Raw genomic sequence first — 26743 nt, forward strand, 5'->3', positions numbered from 1 at the left:
AGCCCATGCACCACAACTACTGAGCCAGCATGCTGCAACTGCTAAAGCCTGTGCTCCACAACAAAAGAAAAGCCTCTGCTTGCTGCAACTAGAGAAATCCCGCACGCAGCAACGAAGACCTTACACACCCAAATAAATAATTTTTTAAAAAGAAAATTCTATATGAAATTACTTTTTAAAAAAATTTTAGCTAATTTACCAGCAAGTGCATCCAAATATGTTAATGTAGCTGACTCACGTTGGATGGTTTCCAGAAAACTGAAGCAGTTCTCTCAACATATAACGTGGCAACCAGTGAAATCAATGACCCTATAATAATTTTTTTTTTCCCCCTGCCTTTCAATGCAAACACATGAAATACCTAATTTCAGTTCAAACTCATTTCCCTTTTATTAAAGTCCAAGTTACATTACATGGTTTGGTACTCAACAAAGGAAAACTTGTTCGAATAAGGTAATATGTTATCATCAGTATTTCCAGGTGACTGTTTATAATCAAGTAGCATTATCAATAAGTCCTTGGGAAGTCCATCTGTAAGAGAAAACATGAAAAATTAGCTGGGAAATAAAGAAAAGATAGAAATCTTACTAAAAATAACCTCTAGAGCAACAGCCCAAGGAAATCGCTGCCTCTGTGTAGTCTCTTCTGCCCTTTCTTAATCCTGCCAAAAATCAACACACCAGGTACTGGCTCTTTGGCTTTTTTGTTGTTATCCACCTGGTAATTATTGAGGTAGTATTCTTTTCTAATCAGAAAAGTATTGGGGAGCTGCCCTCTTAAAAATTTTTAAGTGAAAGAAATACAATGTTACTGCAGCTAGAAAATATCCTATATAACAAAGATCTTCTGGACTCCTTGGAATAATACTTGATAAATGAAAGCCTTTTCACATTTCACAAAGATGTGCTATCTGGCTTCAGGGAGGAGGAAAAGACAGTGGTGATACAGAGATGGACAAAGATAAAATTAAGACTCTTCTTTCAAAGCAAGCTGTAAAAAGAGATCTCAAAATTGAATTCAAAACCTCAGGCATTTTCTGCTCAGTCTGTGGTAGGAAGATTGAATGTAGGTATTCTTTAAGATTTTTAGAGTGTAGAATTAGGTGTTCACTAATGGTACCCTAACCTGGTCACTGTTTCTTTATCTTGTGAGGATCTGATACTAGCTTTTAAAATAATTTTGGGTCCACTTTTACTGAAACTTTTATAAGATAGCTTAGTTTCACCTTTTAAAAATAAACTTCTTACTCTTAGGAAGCAAATCTTCTATTTAAGCCTCATTATTTACATCTGAGAAATAAGACAATGGCCTTAGTAAATGCTTTAGTACTGCAATGCCTACAAAGGATGTATGGCATAGTAAAAACAATGGACTCTGGAGCCAGACTGCTGCTGCTGCTGCTAAGTTGCATCAGTCATGTCCAACTCTGTGTGACCCCAGAGACGGCAGCCCAACAGGCTCCCCCGTCCCTGGCATTCTCCAGGCAAGAACACTGGAGTGGGTTACCATTTCCTTCTCCAATGCATGAAAGTGAAAAGCGAAAGTGAAGTCGCTCAGTTGTGTCCAACTCTTAGCGACCCCATGCTGCCTTGGTTTAAATGTGGGTTCCTCTACTACTTGTATGACTTTGGACAAGGTGCCTCCTTTTCCTCATTAGTAAAATAGTAAAATGGGAATAAGTGTAATAATAATAAGTACTTCACAGGACTGTTCAAGAGGATTAAATGAGTTTATAAAGCACATAAAACAGTACCTCATACATAAAAGAGTTATATAGACTATATGTGTTTGTTAAATAAAATAAATATAAGCATTATTACTTATGTATTTTTTTCTGTTTTACAAAGGATTTTCTGCGTACTGCTCACTACCCGGCAATCTTGTGACTGGTTTTATTACCTAGTCTGTATTTTCCACAAGGTATCAAGTTTGTATTATCAATGAATATTACCTATTATATTTCAACTTGGGCATACAATAACAGAAGCATCAAATTAATAAAACCCTGATATTAAAATAAAGATGTATAAAAGCATGCATGATGAATACCTGGTATGTAGTGGATTACCTTAATTGAGGAGAGGTTAAAGAGCTGGAATTAGGAAAAAGGTAGAGAGAGGGCTTCAACTTTATGTAAAACCTCTCATTTCTTGGGGGAGAGGGAGAAACTAAAGCAAATATGGCAAAAATAGTATCTCAAAATTTGAGTATGGTTACATTTATTCCCTATGCTATTCTTTACCCTTGAAATATTTTATATTATATAGATTTTAAAGTAGGTTTTTTAACTTGCCTTTACACCAATAAAAGAACAATTATAACAACTAGAAACAACAATTCTAATTCTTTAAATTAATCATCACAGGTACTCTCTAAGCTCACAGCCTCTATCAAAGCCATGAAAAGGTCTTTCTCTGAGAATACTGTAATGCCACTCACTCACCCCTCCCTGGATCCTTTCTTGCCTTATTCAGGTATATCTTACCCATGGGGTTTACACTTTGTCAAGGCCCAGTTCCTCTGGAGTGGAGATTCCCAGTTCATTCAAAGTTGGTCTAAGTTCCTGGATGACATAGGGGTAGATTTCCTTATGAGGTCCTGCTTTGTCCTGATGGCAAAGACAATACTCACATTTAGCTCCGAAAAGCTGTCTCTATTAACAAAATGAAGCTGAAAATGCTTTCAGTCATATGCAGAGGCTAGCAGCAGGGAATATAAGTCACCTACTTTTAAGTTAACATATTCGTTCAAAAGAGAGAGCAACTTACATAGGCACTATTCAAGGTAGACTGTTAGGACACCTGGAGACTAAGACTACTAAATCCAGGGGGAAAGAAACATTTTAAAGCCTTGAGTTACTGGAAAAGAAGGTAGTGATGACAGAATTTTGTGATGGCAATTAAATGTGCCCAGCAGGCAACAGGAATAATTAAGTTAACATGAAAAAAGTTTCTTAATTTGCCTCAATTTGAGATCCTAACTGAATTAACTACTGGTGCTGAATGGCTTGATAGCCCACAGAACCCTTAATTATCTTACCCATTTTAGATAAAGTATTGTCATACTTTCCCTCTTACAGACCTTGCATTTCTTTCCTATAGAATATACAAGTCTTTTCATGAAGAGCTACACGTAGAGAATACTTATTTCCAAGGCAAGAGAGCTTTGAGGAATACTTACCATAATATACAATTACACCTCTATTGTCACAACATTCTTCAGAGACAAATATTAGGTCAAATAGACTAAGACAGTGTCAAGTTATTATATTATTCTTCTGTCTAACAAATTCTAGGTCTCCTTAAGTGTATTTTTTAAATTATAAAATTCTTATTTAAAATTGGTCTGAGTTTTAATAGAAAAATTAAAAACTATAATCAAATAAGAGAGAAGAAAGTACATATCCTTACATTTTGATCATTGTCTCTATACTTTTTAATAAAAAGGGGATATACCACAAAAAATTATTTCATAATTTCCTTCAATTAACATGAATATCTTAAATGTTAAATACACTTCTACAGCATTAATAATAACCTCCTCTGGGAAGTCCCATTTTAAGAAGCCACTGGCAACACTTAATTTCATATCACAAGCAGCACAAAGATAAACTGCAATTCTTAATTATTTCCTTAAGATAAATTCTCAAATGGGATTGCTGAAATTCTAACAAAATAAATTCCTGAATAAATTCTCCCAAATACTCTCCAAAGAGAATATAACCACAATGTACATTCCCCCTAACTATATAAAAACTAATTTCAGGTATTTTAACAAATTCAAAAATACAGAATACGCTAATACCTAATCAATAGTCCACCTACTTCCAGAACAACCTTAGCATTGTTATTTCACTGACCTTAACAACTTCTAGGATGCGAACTGCACTAGCAAAATCATTTAAACGTCTGCATGCCCGCAAAGCAGCATCAATGATTTTGGGCTCTGGAACCAGGTCATAGCCAACAAGTGTGTTCATCCCTGTCAAATTAAAAAGAGGGGTCATATCAATCTGGAATATCCTCACTTAAACTACAATTTAGTTATCCATACTTTTTTATTGAACCATAGACATGTGATCTTGTCTGTTTGATCTGCTAGTTTTTTTTTTGCTCTACCATATGGCATGCAGAACTTCCCTTCCATGGATCAAACCTATGCTTCTTTCAGTGGAAGCGTGGAGTCTTAACCATTGGACCACCAAGTAAGTCCCTGGGCCTCTATTATCTCTGCTGCTGCTGCTAAGTCGCTTCAGTCGTGTCCGACTCTGTGCGACCCCATAGATGGCAGCTCACCAGGCTCCCCCGTCCCTGGGATTCTCCAGCCAAGAACACTGGAGTGGGTTGCCATTCGCTTTAGTTGTGTCCCACTCTGTGCCACCCCATAGACGACAGCCCACCAGACTCCTCTGTCCCTGGGATTCTCCAGGCAAGAATACTGGAGTGGGTTGCCATTTCCTTCCCCAATGCATGCAGGGATGCTAAGTTGCTTCAGTCGTGTCCGACTCTGTGCAACCCCATGAACAGCAGCCCACAAGGCTCCTCTGTCCACAGGATTCTCTAGGCAAGAATACTGGAGTGGGTTGCCATTGCCTTCTATTATCTCTAAAATGAGATAACTAGGAATTCCCTGGTGGTCCAATGGTTAGAACTTGGCATTTCCACTGCCCGGGGCCAAGGTTTGATCCTTGATTGGAGAACAAAGATCCTACAAACCACATAGTACAACCAAAAAATAATAAGCTTGAGAGTGATTTTAAATGCAAACACTATCTTCAAAATTAGCTGGTTTCTTTTCAAACAAGACGGTCATTTTCAACTCATATCTTTATCTCTTAGTACAATGTATGTACTTGGACTGCTTTAAAATAGATCTGACTGAAAAATAATCTAAAAACAACCAGGGAAATACTTAATGAGAAAGTAATGAAGCCCAAATGAGGACTTTAAGGCGATATAGAGAACCATTAGTGCAGAGTCATAAACATTTAACCAGAAAATACTGGGCATGATTACTTTTGGCTCTGCACAAAATGACACATCATAAAATTTAAGATTCTCTTAATGGGAATGCAGAACAGTTCTTTTCATTACTTCTACTCAAGATTATCCAATAAGAATTTCCCTAGTTGCAGCAAAATGGAGTCATTACATGCCTGTGGAGAAGTATGAAGCACTTAGGTTTCTGGCTTTTATTAATTTTAAAATATTAAAACAAAGGACACCAGTGACTGCGATGCTAGAATATAGGCATAGAATGAATTCTTCATCTGATATGAACTGCCTACACTTAAAATTATCTATCAGTCTACTAGCTTGGTTATTATTAATGCTACTTACTCATGTTAAATGCACATTTACAAATTTAGGATAAACAAATTCTAGCGTACTCTGATAGGACACTTACTCAGGGCAAGACAGATAAATCACAACCGAGAATAAAAATAACAAAAATCCCAAACTATTACGAAGAGGGGAAGAAAACCAAATGACTACTTAAATAAATTACCTATTTATTCAAAGTTACACAATTGCTCAATCTTGCTCACCTTGGCCTGTCTCTATAGCAGTGATGATTTTGTCCCTTAGGAGACATTTTTGGTTGTCACAACTGGGGGTTTGTGGGGGTGTTAGCATCTAGTGGGTAGAAACCAAGGATGCTGCTAAGCATCCTACAATGCAAAGGACAGCCCCTGCAACAAGGAACTGTCTGGCCCAAAACATCAACTGGGCCTCCTTCAAAACCCTGCTTTACAGGAAACACGTACTCTGGAAACTATAAACTTTCCTAATTGCAAGATGCATGACAATACCTCGTCTACATGATACATGTTTTTTTCAAAATACAGCTGACCCTTGAACATGGGTTTGAACTCTATGTGTCCACTTACACAGAGATTTTTTTCATAAATACTACATGATCTGAATCCATATACGGAGAACCTTGGACTCAGAACTGTGGGTCAGAAGGGCCAACTGTAAAGTTGTATATGGATTTTCTATGTGCAAGTGGGCGTCAATGTCCCTAACCCCCACGTTTTTCAAGGGTTAACTGTAGTTACTTTTAACAGAGTAGTGGAAGACCACACAGCAGTTCATAATTCTGTATTAAAATAGACACATATGCCTGTGTTCCAATTACCTTTACGCAACTCCCAAGCATCAATATCTGGCTTATTGAAGTACGTCACCCAGCGAGCGTCAAACTCCTCGTCTGTCTCATGTGACCCATGGGAGTAGCAGCGAAGTGACTGGACAGCTACAGGGGAGGAAGAACAGCAACTTCAATGTACAGGACTTGACTGGTTTTTTCCTTTTTGGGGTGTGTCTTAAAATACACACAAAGTCTACTATCTTAACCATTTCTAAATGTACAGTTCAGTGGTATTACATTCATTCAATGCCTTAGGTTTTGAATCAGCTATGCATGTCATGGTAAAAAAATTATTCACCAGGTCAAATGAAATAAATCTTACGTACTGATTTGAAAAAAACATCTTAAAAAACTAAGCACAGAGGGACTTCCCTGGTGGTCCAGTGGTTAAGGCTCTGAGCTCCCAGTGCAGGGGGCCTGGGTTCGATCTGTGGTCAGGGAACTAGATCCCACATGCCATAACTAAGAACCCGCGTGCTGCAATGAAGATCCTGCGTACTGCAACTAAGACCCATCACAGCCAAAAAAAAAAAAAAAAAATTAAGCACTGAAAAGTAAAACAAAAAGTACTACAGATGTATGTTTATGCTTTTCTCACTTATGTGTAATGCTGGTGTGTAACTGTTAACAGTGGTTATCTCTGGAAAGAAAAATTTTCTTTATAAACTTATTTTTATGATAAACAGTATTAATTCCTAATTTAAAATAATGTTCATTCTTGGGAATGCCCTGGTGGTCCAATGCTTATGACTTTGTGCTTCAACTGCCCAGGGCCTGGGTTCAAGCCCTAACTGGGAAACTAAGATCCCTTAAGTTGCACAGCCAAGAAGTAAGTAAAATGATATCCATTCTATGTTTTTTTTGGCTGTGCCATGTGGTATGTGGGATCTTACTTTCCAGATCAGGGAGGAACCTGTGCCCCCTTCAGTGGAATCACAGAGCCCTAACCACTGGACTGCCAGGGAATTCCCTCCATTCTAGTAATGAAGCAAATTTCTAACATATATTTTCTTAATTTAAAAAGTCACAACGAGAAGCACATGGACCACAAGTGAAGAGTAGCCCCCACTCACACAACTAGAAAAAGACCGCTAGAAGCAATGAAGACCCAGCGCAGCTAACAATTAAAAAAAAAAAGTTCACCTACACTCAATGAAAAAAAAGTTTTATTAGATTTCTAAGGAGTGAGATTTTTAAATATAACACTATCAAGAAAACAGGACACCCTTAGCACTCTGCTCCCAATCAATATACCCTTTTCCAGCACCATATGAAAAGCCTTTCATTTTCAGTTTCTGCTTGTTAAGTGGACAGTGAATTGGGAGTTAAGAAATCTAAATTCCTTCTGAATAGCCTCTGAATGGAAAATCTCATGGATGGAGGAGCCTGGTAGGCTGCAGTCCATGGGGTCGCTGAGGGTCGGACACGACTTCACTTTCACTTTCACTTTTCACTTCCATGCATTGGAGAAGGAAATGGCAACCCACTCCAGTGTTCTTGCCTGGAAAATCCCAGGGACGGGGGAGCCTGGTGGGCTGCCGTCTCTGGGGTCGCACAGAGTCAGACACGACTAAAGCGACTTAGCAGCAGCCTCTGAATGGGGCAGGAGGTGGGAGAAGGAATTTTTACCTTTGGGTTTTAGGAGGCAGCAGAGCCTAGTGGTCAGATACTTCTAGGCTCTTCACTCTCTTGTTGTTAATTAACTCAGGTTTTATATTCCTTATCTGTAAAATGCAGACACCACTACCTTAGCAGCTGCTAAGTCTGCTTCAGTCATGTCCGACTCTGTGCGACCCCACAGACAGCAGCCCACCAGGCTCCCCCGTCCCTGGGATTCTCCAGGCAAGAACACTGGAGTGGGTTGCCATTTCCTTCTCCAATGTATGAAAGTGAAAAGTGAAAGTGAAGTCGCTCAGTCATGTCTGACCCTCAGCGACCCCATGGACTGCAGCCCACCAGGCTCCTCTGCCCATGGGATTTTCCAGGCAGGAGTACTGGAGTGGGGTGCCACTGCCTTCTCCCTACCTTAGCAGAGTATGAGGAGTAAAAATGAAAGCCAGGTTAACATTCTGCCTAGGGCTTAGTAACCTTGTAGGTATGTACTCAGTGTAGCTTTAAATTAATCCTTATCTAGAAGTGTCTTAATTGATCTATTTATAGAAATCATAATTCCTAAAAATAAAACATTCTTCAAGTTGCATCTCTTATTATATGAATTTTAAGAGCTTGGTATAATTTCTAGTTATTTTTAAAGGCTTAACATATCAAAAACAACCTTTCAGCCCACCATCACCCAAAATTTGTAAACCATCTTTTTCAAAAACTAAAGTTATCCTTAACTGAAAAAAGTGCAAGTATATAATTGAAATATAAACTGTTAAGCAGTTCCTTATCAAATTAAATATACACCTACCAAACACAGTAATTCCACTTCTAAGTATTTACTCAAGAAAAATGAAGTATATAATTATCTCCCTAGAGGCAACTATTAAGTGTACCTTCCCAATCATCCAGTAAATTGTTTCATGATAACGAATTTCTTTCGCTCACTGCTGGGCACGGATTTCAACTAGATGACTGTGGTTTTGTTTTCTAACTGTGAAAAAGATGACCAACAAATGCAAATCCTAGTCAGGGAGATCAATGGATCACCTTCAATGATTTGTTCACCTTCCTTCCGAGAGTCCCAAATTACAAACTGGTTGTTTTAAAAAACGAAGACAGTGCATGAGACAGCTATTTAGAAAACCAAGCAAGCACTGGGAACACACATAGATCCCAGGTTGAGGAAAATTCACTTTCCCAATGGTTTACATTATATTCCTTATTCCAGTCATAAGTAAAGCAGAATCTATTCTTCTAGTTATGGACATGCCCAACATTCTGATTTTTAGGTAAATTATATCCCTCACACCACCCCCTATGTACAGCATTTCCACCTAGTTTTGAGGCTTGTATGGTAAACTATTTTGAAAAACAGTTACTCGGTGTTTTTATATAAAGGTTCCAGAGTAGAAAAAGAGAAGCATCTGTTAAAAAAAACTGGGACATTTCTAGGGCTACAATCTAAAAATCTATTTCTAACACTGCTTTTTGGCATTCCGTTAAGGAAGTTTTTTTTTTTTAAGCAAACATATTTAGAAAAATTAAGTGGCTCATTAATGCCCTTCAGTAACTAAACAGCTCAGACAAAGCTCAAAGAACAGGCATTTTGGTGGTGGTGATTCTAAGGCATAATGAAAAGAACTGACTAATGTAAAGGGTACATAAACAAACTCAAAGACAGCTATACAGTAGTACAAGGTTTAGGGGCCCAAAAGCTGGAAATCTATAAATGTGGGAGTGGTGCAGAAAAGGTTGGAAGGTAATTAAAAATGCTACTTAAATTTAGCCCTCCACCAAGAAAGAGAAAGCAGAAACTCCTCCCACCTTTTCATAGCCTATCAGGGTAAGGAATAGGGGTGAGGACTGTGTAACTCTTAAGGGTTGGCTGGAGAATCTAGCAATTATTCAAAATATTTAATTATCTAATTCAGTAGTTATTGGAAAACAATTCTGTTACCAGGTGGAGGCTGAAGTGGGAGAAAATATTAAGTTTGGGTTGCTACTTATTTACAGCAAACTTAAAGCTCCCCAGGTTAACCCCTCCAGAGGCTATCCAAGAATCTTAAGCCTTTCTGACTTTTAATTGCATGAAATTTCTTCAGTCTCATAATGATAATAAACCTCACCTATAATATGCAATAATGAAAGGCACTATAAAAATAAAGCAAATATGTTTCAAGCATTTGTGCCAGGAAAGGTCTTGAGAGTTAACATTATCTCATTTAAACCTCACAACTATTAAATAGTATCCCAATTTTAGACTTAGGCAACTGAGTCTTAGGGTTTAACTAACATGTCCAAGGTCACACAGCTAGAAAGCAGTTGAAATGAACGTAACCATGACTGCCTCCTTGTGGCAAATATTTAGGTTTATGGGACAACACCTAAAATAAAGTTTTTTGTATATGAATTATGCTTAAGAGGGCGGCTAGAATGATTAGGAGATAAATCACTTTGTCTAACCTTAGCAAGAGTTTGAGTTCATACGTTTAAATATGCATGCTTAGGGGCCAAATTTCTTAATGTAGCATATACTACCATCATGGGCCGAAATCAAAGTGCAGTTAAAATAATTAAAAGTGCTAGACACAAAGTCTCCAGGAACAGACTTAACAGGAAGGCAGAACAAGAGACAGGAATCAGCAGAACATCTTATACTCCGCAATCAGGCTTCTAACCGGAAGCAAAAACATAAAGCTTCCCCATATAGGCAGAACCCCCTATTTCTGGGTCTGTGATACCCAATTTCTGAAATAAGAGCCTTAGAAGATCTATCAAGTCAGTCCCTCTTCCAGGCCTCAGGAAATAACTACACACGTCGATCTATCGTAAAAGTTTAAGAATTAGAAAGTGGCACGGCAGTCTCTAAAAATACCAGAATGGTCTGGTTAAGTGACGGACAAAACGCTAACCGAGACACGTCTGATAACTGTCGCACACGGAAGTATAACGTGTTCTCGGAAGACGCTGGGGGCAGCGGTGCCGGGGACCCCGGAGGGATCACCCCCGCCCCTACCCTGAGCTCAATGTCACCTTCGCCGAAGCGCTGCAGGCCGGCGGTGGCCACTCCTAGTCAGGTGGCCGCAGGGTCAGCGCCGGGGCACGGTCACGGCCTGGGGACCGAAGGGGTCCGGTGGGCACGGGAGGTGCGCTGCGCCCCCTCCTTGGCGCCCACAGCAGGTCCACATTTGATCGGTCCGCGGTGCCCGCACCAGGAAGTCGCGCCGAGGGGGGCCCCGGGGTCGCGACCTCGAGTCCTCCACAACTCGAGGCGGCGGCGAGTACGGCAAGCGGTCACCAGGTTCGGCCGCCGGCCCGCAAGGCAGGAGCTAGGCCTCTGGGAGAGCCTGCCATCGCGTGGCGGCGGGGGCCCAGGTCACCGCAAGGACACGCGGGCGCGGACAGCGGCAGGCGGGAGCCTTACCGGCGGCTTGGCCGGGGGCCGGAGTGGGGTGCAGGAGGCCTCGAGGGCTGGCCCGGGCGACTGCGGCTGCAGCTACAGAGCAGCGGCGGACAGCGGCGCCTAGCATGACGGCGATGGCGGCGCACAGGTTAAGGCTGAAGAGAAGCCGGGTGTGAGCCCACGACCGCTCGGGAGCTCGTGGGGGCCGTACTCACGCACCGACGCACGGTGGGCGGAGCATAAGGGTCCGCCCACTGCGGCGCTCGCGCCTTGGCGGAAAGAAGGCGTCACGCGGCCACCGGCGGGCTACGGCGGCGCGCTGAGGACAAACTATTTCGGCGCCGCTTCACCACGGCTCTCTGGTCCCTTGGAAGGCAGCGGCCGTTGTGGAGCGAGGAATGGAAGGCAGGGGAAGAGCCGTCAGTAGACAGTAGCGCGGTTCAGATCCGGCTCGGGAGATGACTCCTGCACCTCAACATGCGAAAATAACACTACAAATTATAATTAAAAAATGCCTTCTTTGCTCTTTCCTTCCCAGGTTTGAGCCTAAAATAAGAGAGTGGGACAGAATGACTGCCTTCGTATAAAGGACCTTTTTGGTAACTTTTCTTATACCAGAAACCCGCAAGCATTCAAAGAGTCCAATCACTTAACAAATGGGCTCTGAAATTAGATTGCTTGCCTGCAATCGAGGCTCTTTTCACCCAATTCCCAGTTCCAGCACTCACCTGGATATTTCTGGTGACATACCCTCCTCCAGTCTCTACAGGAGGAGGGTTGATTAAGTTGCAAGATTTTTTTTTTTTTTGCGTGGGGGTGTGCTTCTGGTCTTAGTTGTGACACGTGGGGTCTTCCGTTTCCTCATGCAGGATCTTTTGTTGGCCGGGGAGAGGATGTTCAAGTGACACTCCCGTCTCTAGGGTTCGTGGGCTCAGTAGTTGTGGCTGCTGGGGACTTAGTTGCTCTGTAGCATGTGGTATCTTAGCTCCGCAACTAAGGATTGAACCCTCATCCTCTGCAAGGCGGATTCTTAACCACTGGGCCATCAGGGAATTCCCCAGTGCCGACTTTTAACATCTAATTTGGCCTCATTAACTGCATTCTGACCTTGAGTTCCTCAGCAGCCGGATCACTTTCCCCAGGCCTGAATTACCTAGCTGCCATGCAATGTTAATGAGACAAGTCTCTTGTCTTGTTATCCCTCATTCTCTATCCCTGGAACTACTGAGGAAAGAAAAGATGGGGATTCAGGCTTTGCTTGCTGACTCTAGGCCCTGTCTCTAGGGTTTCAGCAGATAACCCTTTTCTGCTTCCTCCCTAGCAGTATGGCTTTAAGGGATATGAACCTGGCTGGGACAATGATAAAAAAGCTTTGTAGAAAGCACTGTCCTCATTTTCTCCCACCAAAATATTGAAAAGACACCTGGGGAAATATGACCTCTTTGATTTCAAATAATATTCATTCAATTGCCAAGCACTAGATGCCCAGGAGAGGGCAGGGCTCTCATGATTGAGAAAGCACTGGAAGGGACTTCCCTGGTGGTCCAGTGGTTAAGAATCTGCCTGTCAATTCAGGGGACATGGGTTGGATCCCTCCTTTGGGAAGATCCCACATGCTGAGGAGCAACTAAGCCTGTGGGCCACAACTACTGGGACCCCAGTGCCTAGAGCCAGTGCTCTGCAACAAGAGAGGCCACTGCAATGAGAAGCCCACGCACCACGAGGAAGAGTAGCCCCCATTTGCCTCAACCAGAGAAAGCTGGTGGGTGACAATGAAGACCCAGTGCAGGCAAAAATATAAATAAATAAATATGTTTTAAAAATAAAAAGGACTGGAAAAAGAATCTAGAAAGAGGTGGATATATGTATATGTGTAACTGATTCACTTTGCTGTGCAGCAGAAGTTAACATTGTAAATCAACTATACTCCAATTAAAAAAAAAAAGATAAAAACTTGAGAAAGAAAGCAATGAGTTGGGAGTTCCCTGGCAGTCCAGTGGTTAAGATTCAGTGCTTTCACTGCTGTGGTCTCGGTTCAGCCCCTGGTCAGGGAATTAAAATCCCTCAAGCCTTGCTCGGCTAAAAAAAAATGAAAAAGAAAAAGCGCTGGCTACATGGCACTTGAATCCCAATCCCAAATTGTAAGGTGTTGTACTTGTCTCTGCTTGCAGTACCTTAGATTGGCTACTGTAATATTGTATGTTTTCGTTGTTTTCAAAAACAATTATGATCATAATTAATTTTGTGCCACTGCAAGCTACAAACTATTTATTATCCCATCTAAGCCTCATAACAGTGTTGTGAGGTGAGTATTTACCCCTATTTTATGGATGAAGTAATAGATTCAAAGGACACTTCCCCAAGAATCACATAACTGATAAATATTAAGAATAGTGCTTAGATTTGAGCCCAGGTTTTTCTGACTGCAGAAATTTTCTTTCCCCACTACCCACAAAGGTAGACTTTGCTGGCTTCTCAGCAAATTCTGAACCCCCTGCTACCTTGAGGGCAGTTCTAAGTCCTTATGACCTGTATTAGTTGTTGTTGTTTTGGTTGTGCTGGATCTTCATTGCTGTGTGGGGGCTTTCTCTAGTTGTGGTGAGCAGGGCCTATTCTGCGTTGTGGTGCACAGGTTTCTCATTGCGGTGGGTTCTCTTGTGGAGCACAGGCTCTAGGGTACACGGGCTTCAGTAGTTGTGGCACCAGGGCTCAATGGGCTTTAGTTACCCAAGGTATGTGGAATCTTCCCAGACCAGGGATCGAACCTTTGTCCCCTGCACTGGCAGGCCGATTCCCATCCACTGTGTCACCAGGAAGTCCCTGTATTAACTTTATTATTGCTGAATGATAATTTACCACAAACTAAGTTTAAAACAATACCCATTTATTATTTCTCATTTCTGTAGGTCAGTTATGCCTTCATAGCATAACTGATTTTTCTTCTCAGGGTCTTACAAGACTGAAATCAAGATGTCAGCCAGGTCTGCGGTCTCACCTGAAGCTCAGAGTCCTCTTCCAGGCTTGTTCAGGTTGCTGGCAGAATTCAGTTCCTTGCAGTTGTAGGACTAAGTCCCCGTTTTTTTTCTTGCTGTCAGCCAAGGATCACCCTCAGCTCCTAGAGGCCACCCTCAGGGCCTTACCACATGGATCCTCTGTAGGTCCCCTCACAGTACCACCGTTTATTTCTTCAAACCAACAGGAAAGTATCTCTGACACTTCACCCTCCTTTAAAGGAGGCCTCATCTGATTAGGCTTCAGGCACATCCAGCATAATCTCTCTTTTGATTAACTCAAAGTAAATGGATTAGTACTAATCTTGAGAATGATATATCCCATCACTTTCACAAATTCAGCCCTGTTTATACAAGGCATGTACACTAGGGGACATGAACCCTGGGGGCCATCTTTGAATTCAGCCCATTACCTCACTTAGATCGGGAAGCCTCTGCTTATTCCCAAGTTCTTCTCCAGTTGTGCCCCTGCAGCCCATTCTGTCTACTTTCTCTGGGATAGGTTTAGACCAGACATCTTGGTTCCTGCCCAAGGCTGTCAGGGTCTTTTGACTGTATCATCTTTGGCCCGAAATCCTTTGCTATCCCAATGGAAAAGCAGCAGCTGGACTTTGATACCTCAGGGATGTCATCATCATCAGTTGATCAGCCTATCAGCTTCCTGCTGCAGCAGAGTCTTCCTCCTGAAAGAATTGTGATGAGGCATTTCCTCTAAAGTGTGCAGAGGGGAGGGATTATTGAGGAGCTTGTACGGACACAGACATCGTTCCATCATGTGACTTTCTAGTAAAGTGAAGTTCACATGCAAGAAAAGTTCTTGTCTTCTCTGGTGGGAATTAAGCATGCTTTGGGGAAAAAAAATGAATCCTGTCATTTCAAGGCTGGAAGTAGCTTGTGGTTCTTTGTCTGACTGATCCTATGTTGCTTCCATTTCCAAGTCCCCACTTGGGCACTTCTAGTGATGGGAATCCCAACACTAGCCTGCTTCGGAAAAGGAGATGAATGTGAGAGGGCACCTGAGAGAATGACATTCTTGCTACTGTTAAATTACAGCTCTGCTGCAGGGCCTTAGGCAAGGTATTCCAATTTCCTGAACCACAGTTAATTCATCTATATAATGATAATAATGATGGAACCTACTAATTTGTTATTGAGAAAATTATATAACATAGTGCGTGTAAAATACTATGTCCTGCCTGGACATACCTCAATAAATAGAACTCAATAAATGGTGAGTGTTGCATTTTTCTGTTGTAAATTGTAGAAAGTTCTTTCCAGGGCATGGCAGGTTGTGAGACTAGGGACAAGGCATAGAGGTGGAGTGGATAAACACACCACATGGATCACCTGGGAATCAGGGAGAAAAGGTGGCAGGAGGAGGTAGCCTTCAAAGGTGATCCTGCTCGGGGCCACCATCCAATACAAGTGCATGCATGCTTGCTCAGTCACTTCAGTAGTGTCCAACTCTTTGCAACCCCATGGACTGCAGCCCGCCAGGCTCCTCTGTCCAAGGGATTCTCTGGAAAAGAACGCTGGAGTGGATTGCCATGCCCTCCTCCAGAGGTATCCTCCCAATCCAGGGATCGAACCCATGTCTCTTATGTCTCCTGCATTGGCAGGTGGGTTCTTTACCACTAGTGCCACCTAGGAAGCCCATTGAATATAGATAGGAGAGCTCTAATAGTACTTTTTCATAATTAATTAATACTTATTATGTAACTTCCTAAGTTATTACTTTTATGATAACATCATTAAAGGATATAATTTTTGATTGAAATATAATTCACAAACCAGAAAATTCATCCTTTTAAAGTCTATAATTCAGTGTCCTTTTATTTGCTATGTTGTATAAGCATTATCACTATCTAGTTCCAGAACATTTTTACCATCCCAAAGAGAAACTCCATACCCAATGGCAGTCACTCCTCATTCCCTGAACCCCACCACCCCTAGGCAACTACAGATCTACTTTCTGTATTTATGGATTTGCTTCACTAGAAATTTCACATAAATATGAATGTCCTTTGGGGTCTGGTTTCTTTCACAGGGCTTCCCTTGTAGCACAGCTGGTGAAGAATCTGCCTGCAATGCAGGAGACCCTGGTTCAATTCCTGGATTGGGAAGATGCACTGGAGAAGGGATAGGGTACCCACTCCAGTATTCTAGGTCTTCGCTGGTGGCTCAGATGGTTAGAGAATCTGCCTGCAATGTGGGAGACCTGGATTCGATCTGTGGATTGAGAAGATCCCCTGAGATGGGAACGGCTACCTACTCCAGTATTCTTGCCTGGAGAATCACATGAACAGAGGAGCCTGGAGGGCTATAGTCCATGGGGTTGCAAAGAGCCAGGCACGACTGAGCAACTTTTTTGCACTTAGTATAAAGTTTACAAGATTCATCCATGATGTAATAAGTTCTTCATTTCTTTTTGTGGCAGAGTTATACTCCATTATATGGATATCCCACATTTTGTTTACTCATTCATCAGTTAATGGACATTTGAGTTTTTTCCACTTTTGCCTATTATGAACAAGGCTTCTGTGAACATCTGTGGGCATGTTTTCATGTGGACACATGTGTTCCATTATTTCCATTATTATATCTAGCAACAATACATAGGTCATAAGGTATGTCTATGTTTAACTTTTTGAGGAACTGCCAAGCTGTTCCAAGGTAGCCTGCATCAACATTCCCATCAGCAATGTATGCAGGCTCCATGTTTTCTGCACCCTTATAATTTTTTTTAAACAAAGAAAGCTGAGTTTTTGTAGTTGTCTGAACTGGACCTCACACCCTCAGTTTCCTGTCAGGAAACAGGCCCAGGGCTGGGGTGCTTTGTGTTCTGAGTCCACTAGCTGCTCTCTTAAAGGTTTTTTCCTGTGATGGGGATTTAACTTTGGTCTCTCTTAAGAATGAGTATGCCACTCCTTCTAAAAATTATCTCACCGAGTTGTCAACCTTGATTAACCATCAAAATCACTCAAGGATCTTATTGAAATACCCATTTCCAGGTCCTTTCTGGGAGATTCTGACCCTGTTGTTTTGAAGTTCAACCCCAGCAATCTGTATTTTTTAAAAATTGTGGGATAATTAACATATAACATGTAATCTACACATTTTTTTCAGTTGTAATGCAAGGTCTATTTTATTTAGAAATCAATCAGTTTATACCAATTAATTTATAACAGCAATATATATTTTTGACAAGTGCCCTAGGTGATTCCGATGAGTAAAGATTGGGAAGGCTGGTATTATCCCCACAGCAATCTGGCCCATTTTGCAGATGAGAGAGCTGAGGCTCAGAGAAGAATAACTTGCTCTAGATCAGAATCAGCCTCATTTCCTGCAAAGCCTATCATCTGTTCAATAGGACACTGTGCAATATGATCTGTTCACATTTGCTAGCAGAACTCTGAAAAGAGCCTTTCACCATGCACGACTAGATCTTAGCAAACATCCCATATTCCTTTTCCCTATTCCCACTGAAGGTGGTGAGAATATTGTATTAGTTTCTTTTGGCTGTTTTCCTAAAGTACCACAGCCTGCATGATTTAAAACAGCAGAAATTTATTTTCTCACAGTTCTGGAAGCTAGATATCCAAAATCAGGATGTCTGCAGGACCATGCTGTCTCTGATGGCTCCAGGGAGGACTCCGTTCTATACCTTTTTCTTAGCTTCTGTTGTTCACTGGCAGTCTTTGGCATTCCTTGGCTTGCAGCTGCATAACTCCAATCTTTGCCTCCATCTTCACATGCTGTTCTTCCCTCTGTGTGTCAGTCTGCATCTTCTCCTCTTCCTATAAGGACATATTGGATTAAGGACTCTTCCTATTTCAGTAATGACCTCATCTTACATATTAATTACACCTGCAAAGATCCTGTTTCCAAATAAGGTAACGTTTACAGGTACCAGGGGTTAAGGCTTCAAAATACCTTTTGGAGGGACACAGTTTAACTCACAACATCTATGATAATCAACAGGAGTCAAAAACAACACCAGAATCCTCCAGTTAGGCATAAACATGGTGACCCTTAGCTTTTTCAAAAAGAAGATAGAACCCAAGGGTCCATATGGTGGGGATGGGGGACTTTGGCCACTTTCTGGGGATGGACAGTTAAGGGCTTTGATGTGGTGTCAGAACAGTTCAGAAATCTCATTCATCCAGTCCTTATTCACTCAATCAACAGCTCTCTGTGGGATTCCTGCATTCCAAGAGCTAGGTAGGGAGCAAGGCAGACAGGATCCATTTAATCACGGCTTCTGGTTTACTGGGGTAACTGGCAACCAGAGGTTCACACTAATGAGGGCACAACTACAAACTAAGGTAAGCTCCGACAGGAAGAAATCCAGTGTCACCAAGGAGACCTTCCTGTGACTGTATTTCGTCCTTCCCTTTCTTCAATTACCCTTTTCCCTGGGAAACCTGTAGGTATTTCAACATCTCAGTGAAAGAGGGGACTAGAGCGTCCCTAGTGGCCAATATGGGCATAGCAGTGATCCAAACTGTAGAACAAATCGAGTGGGGGCTGGGAGATGAAGGGAGCCAGTCCGGGAGATGCACTGGCCAGGAGGGAGTGTGTCTCATCCAGGGCTTCCTTTAACTGTGCAGTGAACATGCTCTGGGAGATTCATGGCCAGTCGGACCCCTCTAACTCACCCCTCTTCCCTACCAAAATCCATCTATTGTTTGGTCCATCCTGTGATGCCAGGAAGGCAGGCTAAGTTCTGGCCAAGCTAGGGTTAAGCCACAAAGAGCAACCCTCCTCTATGCTGGCTGTAATGGCAATGAAATCCTACCTAGCCTGGGTAGCTCTCAATCTGTCTCCATCTCTGGTCCCACTACCAGGGCTCCGTCTCCTACCTCCCTGCAGTATAGCAAATGCAGTCAGGCCCCTTCCAATTCACTTTCCACCTACACTGGTGCCAGAAGGATCCTTCTCAAACATCAATCAGACCAAGGTGAGACTTCCTTGGTGGTCCAGTGGCTAAGACTTCCACTCCCAATCAGGGGCCCCAAGCTCCAGCCCTGGTCAGGGAACTAGATCCTAAACACCACAACTAAAGATCTCGCTCAAGTCCTGCAATTAAGACCCAGTGCAGCCTAAATAAGTAAATGCTTTGTGCTGTGCTAAGTCGATTCAGTCGTGTCTGACTGCAACCCCATGGATTGTACCCCATCAGGTTCCTCTGTCTATGGGATTCTCCAGGCAAGAATACTGGAGTGGGTTGATGTGCCCTCCTCCAGGGGATCGTCCCAACCCGGGGACCAAACCAGAGTCTCTTATGCCTCCTGCATCGGCAGGCGTGTTCTTTACCACTAGTGCCACCTCAGAAGCCAAGTAAGTAAATAAATATTTTAAAAAATAACAATGGAATATAACGAAAAGAAAAAAGACCAATACCAAAAAAGACTAATGGAATATAATGAAAAGAAAAAAGACCATTGCCTCCCTCCCTTTCTTCAGGGAGGCTCCTTGTGACCTGGCTCCCAGCTCCCACCTGGTATTCCAGTCCCACCTGCTTTGGCTGAGCTTTGTTCAGACACCCGTGGCTGCCTCAACACCAGATGCAGCATCACCTCTGTGCCTGGAATTCCTTGTCTAGTCCTGTCCAGCTGGCTAACTCTGTCTGGTCACTGCTGAGCCAGCTCCATCAGTACCTCTGAGTGAATTAAGTGCCTCTTCTCAGAACTCCCTTCTCCTACTATTACTGCATTGTGCCATGACTTTCTTTTCCCTCTCCCCTAGACTGGGATATCCTGCAGCAGAAACTGTGTCTGATTATACTGTGATTCTCCCCCCGATTCCCCATCCAACCCTGTGCTTAGATTGGGACCTGGCACAACAATGAAGTCCCTCATGGTCCAGCTGGTGGTCCACTGCCCATCTAACCACATGCTCTGGCCTTAGATTATATATATTTATGCTCCCAAGTGGATTCTGATTGTGTGACCAGATAGTTTTGGGGGTGTGAGTCTTCACTGCCACCCCTAGCTGGAAGTGTCCCCAAAGGAGGGCCCAGAAAGCTCTTGGATAGAGGTCCTACTGGAAAGATGGTATCTCACAGTGGGGCAGGGCACTCCCCACTCCCTCCCATTCTGCCACGAGTCAGTTCTTGAAGTGAGCTGTCTCTGAGGTGCTCCCGTGGCCACCCCCTGCCTTATTCCAGCACTTCTCAGGTTCCCACCTCAGCCTTGGAGTTGGGGGTGGATAGGGGTATCTGTCACCTCTTGGGTCAGCAGGGCCAGAGGATCTAGTAAAGCAGGGGTGGGGAGCTCATTCATAGACGCTGGGTTCCATTGCCAATCATGAGCACATATCAAAATCCTGGGAACTGAAGCTGCTGGGATGGAGTAAAGGTGCAAAAAGAGCCAGTTTCATAACCCACTTTCTAGCATGGGAGGCAGAAATGCAGTCCGCCATGTGAGCAGGGTAACACTCTGAAGGTGGGGAAACAACATGCTCCTCTCCTCTCCACACCACAGGGTGAGTTTCTAGGCTGGAAGGTAACTCACCTGACCCAGGACATCTTCAATGAGAAAGTCTCTGCTTGCATTGTCCTGGTGACCCAGCAATCAGGAGTTTAGACACTAGTGATCTTGGAAAGTTGACCCTCTTCCAGAACCAAGAGCAGTCTCTCCTAAGACTCTACCATGCAGGACCTCTTCTGCGTTGTATCATTAAATTCAGATGCAGACGCCCAGTGCCAGCCCAGGGCAACCTTGTTGTCAGGACAGTATACATTCTCTCCACACTTCCTGGGCTGCTCCTGAGAGAGTCAGACTCACACACCCCAATCCCTTGGCTCTCCCCAGGGACTCATCAAGAACAAGACATTAGGGAGAGCAGCCCGTGCCAGAGTCTCTTTGACAGGGCCCACCTATCCAAAGCTCAAGCAGAGCTGGGGGGTGAGGGTGAACTCCCTGAAGAGCCCCTTCTATCAACTGCAGAAACCTACCTCTTGTTACCAGCAGAAGGATTTATTTCAGCTTTTTGCCTACCAAGTGACTTACATATTTCCCCATCTCTTCCTTTCCAAGGATGCTGTTAAGTTGCAAGGGGACAGGGTCTGCTTCTATGATCTTGGAGCTATATGCCCCTCCCCCTCATATTTGCTAGAGTGCTTCCAGTACACAGCACTCCTTCCACCCTCCTACCTGACTTGGAGTTGGGCAGAAAGGCTTATAAGGCTGTTATCTCTCAACAGACAGCTGTGCAGGGCCAGAGGCAGCAGCTTATCAGGGAGCCTGCAGTGATTCACAGCCCAAGTCCCAGCTTCTCTGCTGAATAGTAATTTCCAGCAGTGGATTTGTGCTCAGTCTCTCCTCCCCCTCTCCCAAGGGTGTGCTGTCCTTTCTCAGAGAGAGAGAGAGAGAGCAATGAAGGGTAGATTCTATCCATGGGTCTGGGGGGCTTTGTGCCAGCCGTCTGGTAGGGCTGTTTATTGGCAGGAGGCTGCAGGCTTAGGGAGCCCAGTTGGGTCTACCACCCTTGGCAGTGACCCCCAGGATAGTTCACTGATGCTCACCTTCCTCCCCCTTCCAGAAAAGCAGTATGCTGCTCCCTTTCCCTTAGTGGTAACACGTAAGGTGACAAAGGTGCCCTTCTGGCCACAAGCCCTGAAGCTACTGGAGCTAGCCAGGAAGGGCTGAGAAAGAGGGAGGAACCAGGCACTGGGTAAGGTGCACCCGGCACCATTTCAAAGCTGTCCAGTTTCTGTGCCTGGCCCTTAAGACTCCAAAAGCTAAGGATTCCAGGCTGGAGGGGACTGAGACACAAGGGGGCAGACCAGAGCAGTCTCTACACAGGCAAGTGGTTAGGAAAAAACCCAGGGACAGAACCATTTTTGTGTTTGTTTTATTGGAAGCAAGACTCCAGCTGTGGGGCTCAGGGGAGGTGGCATGGAGAGTTCTGTCCTGGGTCTCTCCCTCTGGGCCAGCATGGGGAAAGTGGGATGTTAAAAGAGCCTATGGAGACGCCCCTGCCACCATGATCTCAGGATGCTCCTTAAAAGCAGGGAAAGGAAAACTAGAAACTGTCCTGGGGTGAGGGGCAGAATAGCCCCTTACCCCTTGCCACTCAAAATCGCCCGCCCTCAAGCAGTGGCTTCCAACCCTTTGCCCTCTGCTGACAATGGTGGGGTGATTCCAAGAGCTTTCCTCAGCTTCCACCTTCCTACCTCACTTCAAGAATCCTACAGGAACCTTTAACCCTTGGGGTTAAAGGCTCAAGAATCCCATTGCCCACCATTCCCTCCCTGAAGAAGGTCCCCGTATGGCTCAGAAAAGCTGAAGGTGTCGTCAGGCAACACAAGTGGAGGAGCAACCCCACCACGAAGCTTCCCTGGGGTCCCCCTCTTGTCGCCTTGGGGTCTATACTGCCACGTTGTAGGTTCCAGAGTACCAAGGCATGAAAGGCTAGAGATGCGTCTCAAGGTCGAAGCTCGGGGGTAGGATCCAGCCCGTCCAGGTGGCCCAGAGGCCGGAGTTCTCAGGCGGTCTGTTCCTCTTCAGCAGCACCTGGCTCGGGTTGTGACCTCTTCGCGGAGCTCTCTCCAGCAGCAGGTTCCCCTAGACTCCTCTTGGACGTCGGAGCAGTTGGCTGGGACGAGGGGCCGGGATGGGGGTTCGGCGGCTGGTAGCCGGGTTGGCGCGGATCCAGGGCATCCTTGGAAAGTAGGATGGCGAGGCTGGGCACGTTCTTAAGTACACTGAGACTGGCGGCTGGCTCGCCAGGCTTCTGCCCCGGCGTGGGCTCCGGAGGGAGGCTCTGCCACAGCTCGCGCACGCTCTGGTAGCGCAGCCGCGTGACCTGATGCAGACCCGCCAGGCGGCGCTTAAGGATCTCGGCACACGTGACGGTTTTGGTGGTGGCTCGACCGCAGCCGCTGAAGACGATGGCGCGCGTGGCTGGCTGCGCCATGCTGGCAGTGGCGAAGGCCAGCAGGTTCCGGATCTTGCTGCCCTCCTTGACCCGCATATGCACGGCGCCCGGCGCCAGATCGGCGAAGGGGCCTGAGCCCGGGCCGCCCTCCTCATCCCCGCTCCCCACCGGCGCCTCCTCGGAGCGCACCTTACGGAAGTTCTCCATGCGCCGTCGTTGCGGGGACGCGGGCTTCGCCATCGGGCCGCCTTAGCCCCGGGGCTGCATGTCGGTGGGTCGTGTCCGGCAAGGGCCGGCAGGGGTAAGGGTGCGGGAGCGGCGTGGACGCTGGCTGGCGGATTGGGACGGTGCGATCCTAGCCTTCCTCTTCTGTCCACTGGGCGCTGCTCTACTCGGCGATCTCCGCGCCCTGTGCTACGCGCCTTTAGCTGTGGCCCCGCCTCATAGCCTGGGAGCCCCGCCCCTGCTGCCGGGCCCCGCCCCTTACCCAGCCCTGCCGGCTCGCGCCCCACCCTCCCCAGCCTTACGCTTGCATCCACTCTGGTCCTCGGATACCCGGGTTTGGGAGGTGCGCGCACCGCGGGGTGCCATGGCAGTGCCAGGGGTGACCTGCCAGCTGAAGTTTCCCTGTAATCACCATCAGCCCTACCTGAGCCTACCTTCATAAACCTACAACCTAAATAAAAACTGCGTTTGCTGGGCAAACGCCGCTTCAAGCCGGGTCCCCGAGCCCTTCCGCGGTTCGGGGAAGTCCACCCACCCCTTGCCCGCTCCCAATGAGAGATTTCAAAGCGGCCTTCTGGGAACTGGGACCTTTTTCTCCCACTCCTAGAGGAACGACACCCCCACCTCGACCCCGTCCCTTCGCTCCCGAGCCGCTCTTCTCGCCTGAATGACAGCCTGCGCGCTGTCAGCTGAGTGTAGTAGGCGCTGGCTCCGTCTCCGCTCCGCGCCTGCCCTCGACGACTATGTCTCGGCATGATCCTCGCAGGGCAGCCGGAGAACTGAGGTCTCAGCCTCGCCGCGCCTGACCGGAGCTGAAGGCTCCCAGACACCTCCGCACACCCGCTGGGGTGTGCGAACTAGGCTCTGGGCCAGGCTGTCCCCTGGGATGAATGGGACGAGAACGATGAGACCCCCCTCTCAAGAGGAGTTAAGCTCCCTCCGTCCATGCCTGAAAGTCAAGTATTAGAGCTGCATGCCCTAGAGTAAGCCAGACTTTGTCCTCTGCTCACGTGGATCCCCCTTCTCAGGTGGAATTTGCTGTTAGTCAATCGGGCCCCCTGGGACACAGTGGGGTCCTTTTTCAGAAAAGAGACTGGGTAAAAGCAGGTTTTGAGGGAGAAGGGAGGTAGCTGGGAAACGGAAATCTCTGGGACCTTATGGTGTTACTGGGTGCCCCTCCCCGGGAACTCCGCAAGACCGAGGGAGTGGCCCAGGATCTCTTTCCAGGAGAGATGAACACTGAAGAGAGATGAGATTGGGCTTTAAAGGATTGCTGATGAGAGAGCGCGGGTTTGTGAAGGAGCTGTATTCTTCCTAGAATTGCCCTAGGGCCTTGTCCTTCATCCTTCCACCCCTCGCGCACACACAGAACTGAAGGTGGGCCAGACCTGATCCGGGTGGGGATGACTACGACGGGGCGCGGCGGGGTGGAGCCCTGATAGCTGCGGCCGACAGGAAGCCCTTGAAGTGCTGGGGTCATCCCAGTGCCCGGGCGAGCTGGTGCTCAGTCTTGAGACGGGGCTGCTGGGGTCCTCCTCCTCTCCTCCAGGCTGCTTTCGCCTTCTCAATATCTCGTGTCTCCTAGCGGTCGGCCCTGCTGTTTGGGACCCGGGACTGACTCCAATACGGCCCTTTGGGAGTGACTGGAGAGCAGGTGGACTTTTGAGCCCCAGTACATGAATGACCACCTTCTTCTCGGATCTCCTGCTCGCACGCTGCGGAGAGAGGCTCTGGAGGACGCTTTCGGCTCGGAACCTCTGTTTCTGGCCAGTCCCAGCTCCTGCGGCCCCACCCCCGCCCCGAGGAACAGCCGTAGGAGTCGAAGGGCAGCAGTCTGGTGAAGACACAAGAGTTTGCAGCCCTTGGCGAGGCTCAGGGGTACTCAGGTTCTGTAAAACTGGGGCAGTTGTGGGCCTTAACGGGCATCAGTTTCGTTGCTGCTGCTGCTGCTAAGTCGCTTCAGTCGTGTCCGACTCTGTGCGACCCCATAGACGGCAGCCCACCAGGCTCCCCCATCCCTGGGATTCTCCAGGCAAGAACACTGGAGTGGGTTGCCATTGCCTTCTCCAATGCATGAAAGGAAAAGTGAAAGGGAAGTCGCTCAGTCGTGTCCAACTCTTAGCGACCCCATGGACTGCAGCCCACCAGGCTCCTCCGTCCATGGGATTTTCCAGGCAAGAGTATTGGAGTGGGGTGCCATTGCCTTCTCCTAAGAAAAAGTCCCCAAACCGCTGAAATCTAAGTCCGAACCGGTTGGTTACGGAAGAAGAGAGCTCTCCATCCACGGGGGTATGTAAGCCTAGGCTGAACGTTCACTTGGAGGGGATTAATCAGGGGTCTGCAATTTGGAGGAAGGGGCCTGGGAGCTCCGCGTTCACGTCTGCTGAGGATGAGGCAGTTCTGCATTCGCCCGGGTTGGCCCTAGAAAGCCTCGCACCGCCATCCCCCTCCACTGCCGCCAGCTGGAGAAGACTCGGTTCACTTCGCTCCCCAGTCGGTGAAGGGAGGCTGCGGAAAAGGCCCGCGTCCCCTCCCGTCTCTCCCCTCCCCTTCTCCAACTCCCTCTGCAGCACTTAAAATGTAAATGTACATCATGATTAGCCGCCGGGTCGCTAATTACCGCTGAAGCCATTCATTACCCTGTCAGCGCGCGTCGCAGCCCGCCGGCTGTGAGCTCCTGCCGGGCCGCGGAGTGGCAGGGCTTAGCGGGGAACGAGGACGGGGAGGGGAGCGGAAAGATTTAAAGCGGGGCGGGGGGCGGGGGGCTGGGCACTGTAAATGAGGGTAGCGAGGTTGGCAGAGGGCAACCGAGGGCGGGAGAGGGGCCTGTGCTCTGGATGGCCAAGCGCGGGGGTGGAGCAGGGAGAGGCAGAAATGCATTAGACAGTTAGCAAGAGAGACGAAGGAGAAGGAGCAAGGAGAGCAGAGGAGGGACGCGCTGTGAGAGAGGAAACGGGGTGAGAAGCGAGGCCCAGGAAGGACACGCCGGGGGAGGCAGGGAGAAACGGGGGAGGGGGACAGGGGGACCCGGCAGACGCAGCTGGGAGGAGAGTAGAGGGCTCAACTCTTGGGAAGGTGCCTGAGTTGAGCATCTGTAGAGCACACTCCACGACAGAAACGTGGAAAGAGAGTCAAGACTTTCTGTTAGAAAAACCTCACAATAGGACCACAAGTTTTTTTTTTTTAAGTGTGTGCATGTTTATAGATATAAATGCATTTAAAAATTATTTTTATTTTTTTGTAGTGTGTGCTGTTTTCTAGTACACACACTCTGAAGCCTCAATTTGTGCCTTCAGAATACAAAGTTTAAGCCTGGAGGTTTGGAACAGACTGTGTAATGAGGTCCTGACCTTGAAGTCTGAGCTTCATTAGCTTCTTTTTGCCTCTGTGTGACCTTGGGCCATTAGCCCGTGTGCCTTGGTTTTCTCAGCTGTAAAATGGGGTAAATACAGGAACCTGCCTC

The 26743-nt window shown here is 46.1% G+C and overlaps 3 protein-coding genes across 5 annotated transcripts in view; 1 reads left to right on the forward strand and 2 right to left on the reverse strand.

Annotated features, from left to right (window-relative positions):
- Window positions 1-365: 365 nt before the first annotated feature.
- Window positions 366-11393, reverse strand: LOC102403241 (cytochrome c oxidase subunit 5A, mitochondrial). Of its 2 annotated transcripts, none has more exons than XM_006080658.3 (5): window positions 11183-11391; window positions 6142-6258; window positions 3860-3981; window positions 2486-2608; window positions 366-531 (listed from the first exon to the last, which is right to left on the reverse strand). In XM_006080658.3, the coding sequence occupies exons 1-4, from the start codon at window positions 11286-11288 to the stop codon at window positions 2495-2497; spliced, it is 459 nt and encodes a 152-aa protein (XP_006080720.1). In that variant the 5' UTR covers window positions 11289-11391; the 3' UTR covers window positions 366-531; window positions 2486-2494. The 2 variants fall into 2 exon arrangements, 1 of the variants encoding a protein (XP_006080720.1); XR_006546790.2 differs by having other exon boundaries at window positions 2444-2608; window positions 11183-11393.
- A 5895-nt stretch (window positions 11394-17288) lies between these two features.
- On the reverse strand, window positions 17289-24834 carry RPP25 (ribonuclease P and MRP subunit p25). 2 transcript variants are annotated; one of them, XM_044932894.1, is made up of 2 exons: window positions 23245-24834; window positions 17289-17969 (listed from the first exon to the last, which is right to left on the reverse strand). In XM_044932894.1, exons 1-2 carry the CDS (start codon window positions 24033-24035, stop codon window positions 17921-17923), a joined length of 840 nt encoding a protein of 279 aa, XP_044788829.1. In that variant the 5' UTR covers window positions 24036-24834; the 3' UTR covers window positions 17289-17920. The 2 variants fall into 2 exon arrangements, with proteins under 2 accessions (XP_044788829.1, XP_025126979.1); XM_025271194.2 differs by having other exon boundaries at window positions 20688-24333.
- A 122-nt stretch (window positions 24835-24956) lies between these two features.
- The window catches only part of SCAMP5 (secretory carrier membrane protein 5), a 53573-nt gene continuing 51786 nt past the window's right edge, over window positions 24957-26743 (forward strand). Inside the window, exon 1 of the mRNA XM_025271780.3 lies at window positions 24957-25117. Within this exon, the coding sequence (XP_025127565.2) occupies window positions 24957-25117 (161 nt within the window). The remainder of the gene's footprint in view (window positions 25118-26743) is intronic.

Source organism: Bubalus bubalis, chromosome 20, assembly GCF_019923935.1.
Source record: "Bubalus bubalis isolate 160015118507 breed Murrah chromosome 20, NDDB_SH_1, whole genome shotgun sequence".
Lineage (NCBI taxonomy): Eukaryota > Metazoa > Chordata > Mammalia > Artiodactyla > Bovidae > Bubalus > Bubalus bubalis.

Coding starts and splice junctions, on each gene's coding strand:
- RPP25 (XM_044932894.1), bottom strand. CDS start 24,035: ATGCCGAGACATAGTCGTCGAGGGCAGGCGCGGAGCGGAGACGGAGCC. Junction 17,970..23,244: donor GCATGGAGAACTTCCGTAAG/GTGCGCTCCGAG, acceptor ATGTCCTTATAG/GAAGAGGAGAAGATGCAGAC.
- LOC102403241 (XM_006080658.3), bottom strand. CDS start 11,288: ATGCTAGGCGCCGCTGTCCGCCGCTGCTCTGTAGCTGCAGCCGCAGTC. Junction 6,259..11,182: donor GGCCCCCGGCCAAGCCGCCG/GTAAGGCTCCCG, acceptor CCTCCCCTGTAG/CTGTCCAGTCACTTCGCTGC. Junction 2,609..3,859: donor GCATCCTAGAAGTTGTTAAG/GTCAGTGAAATA, acceptor CTTTGCCATCAG/GACAAAGCAGGACCTCATAA.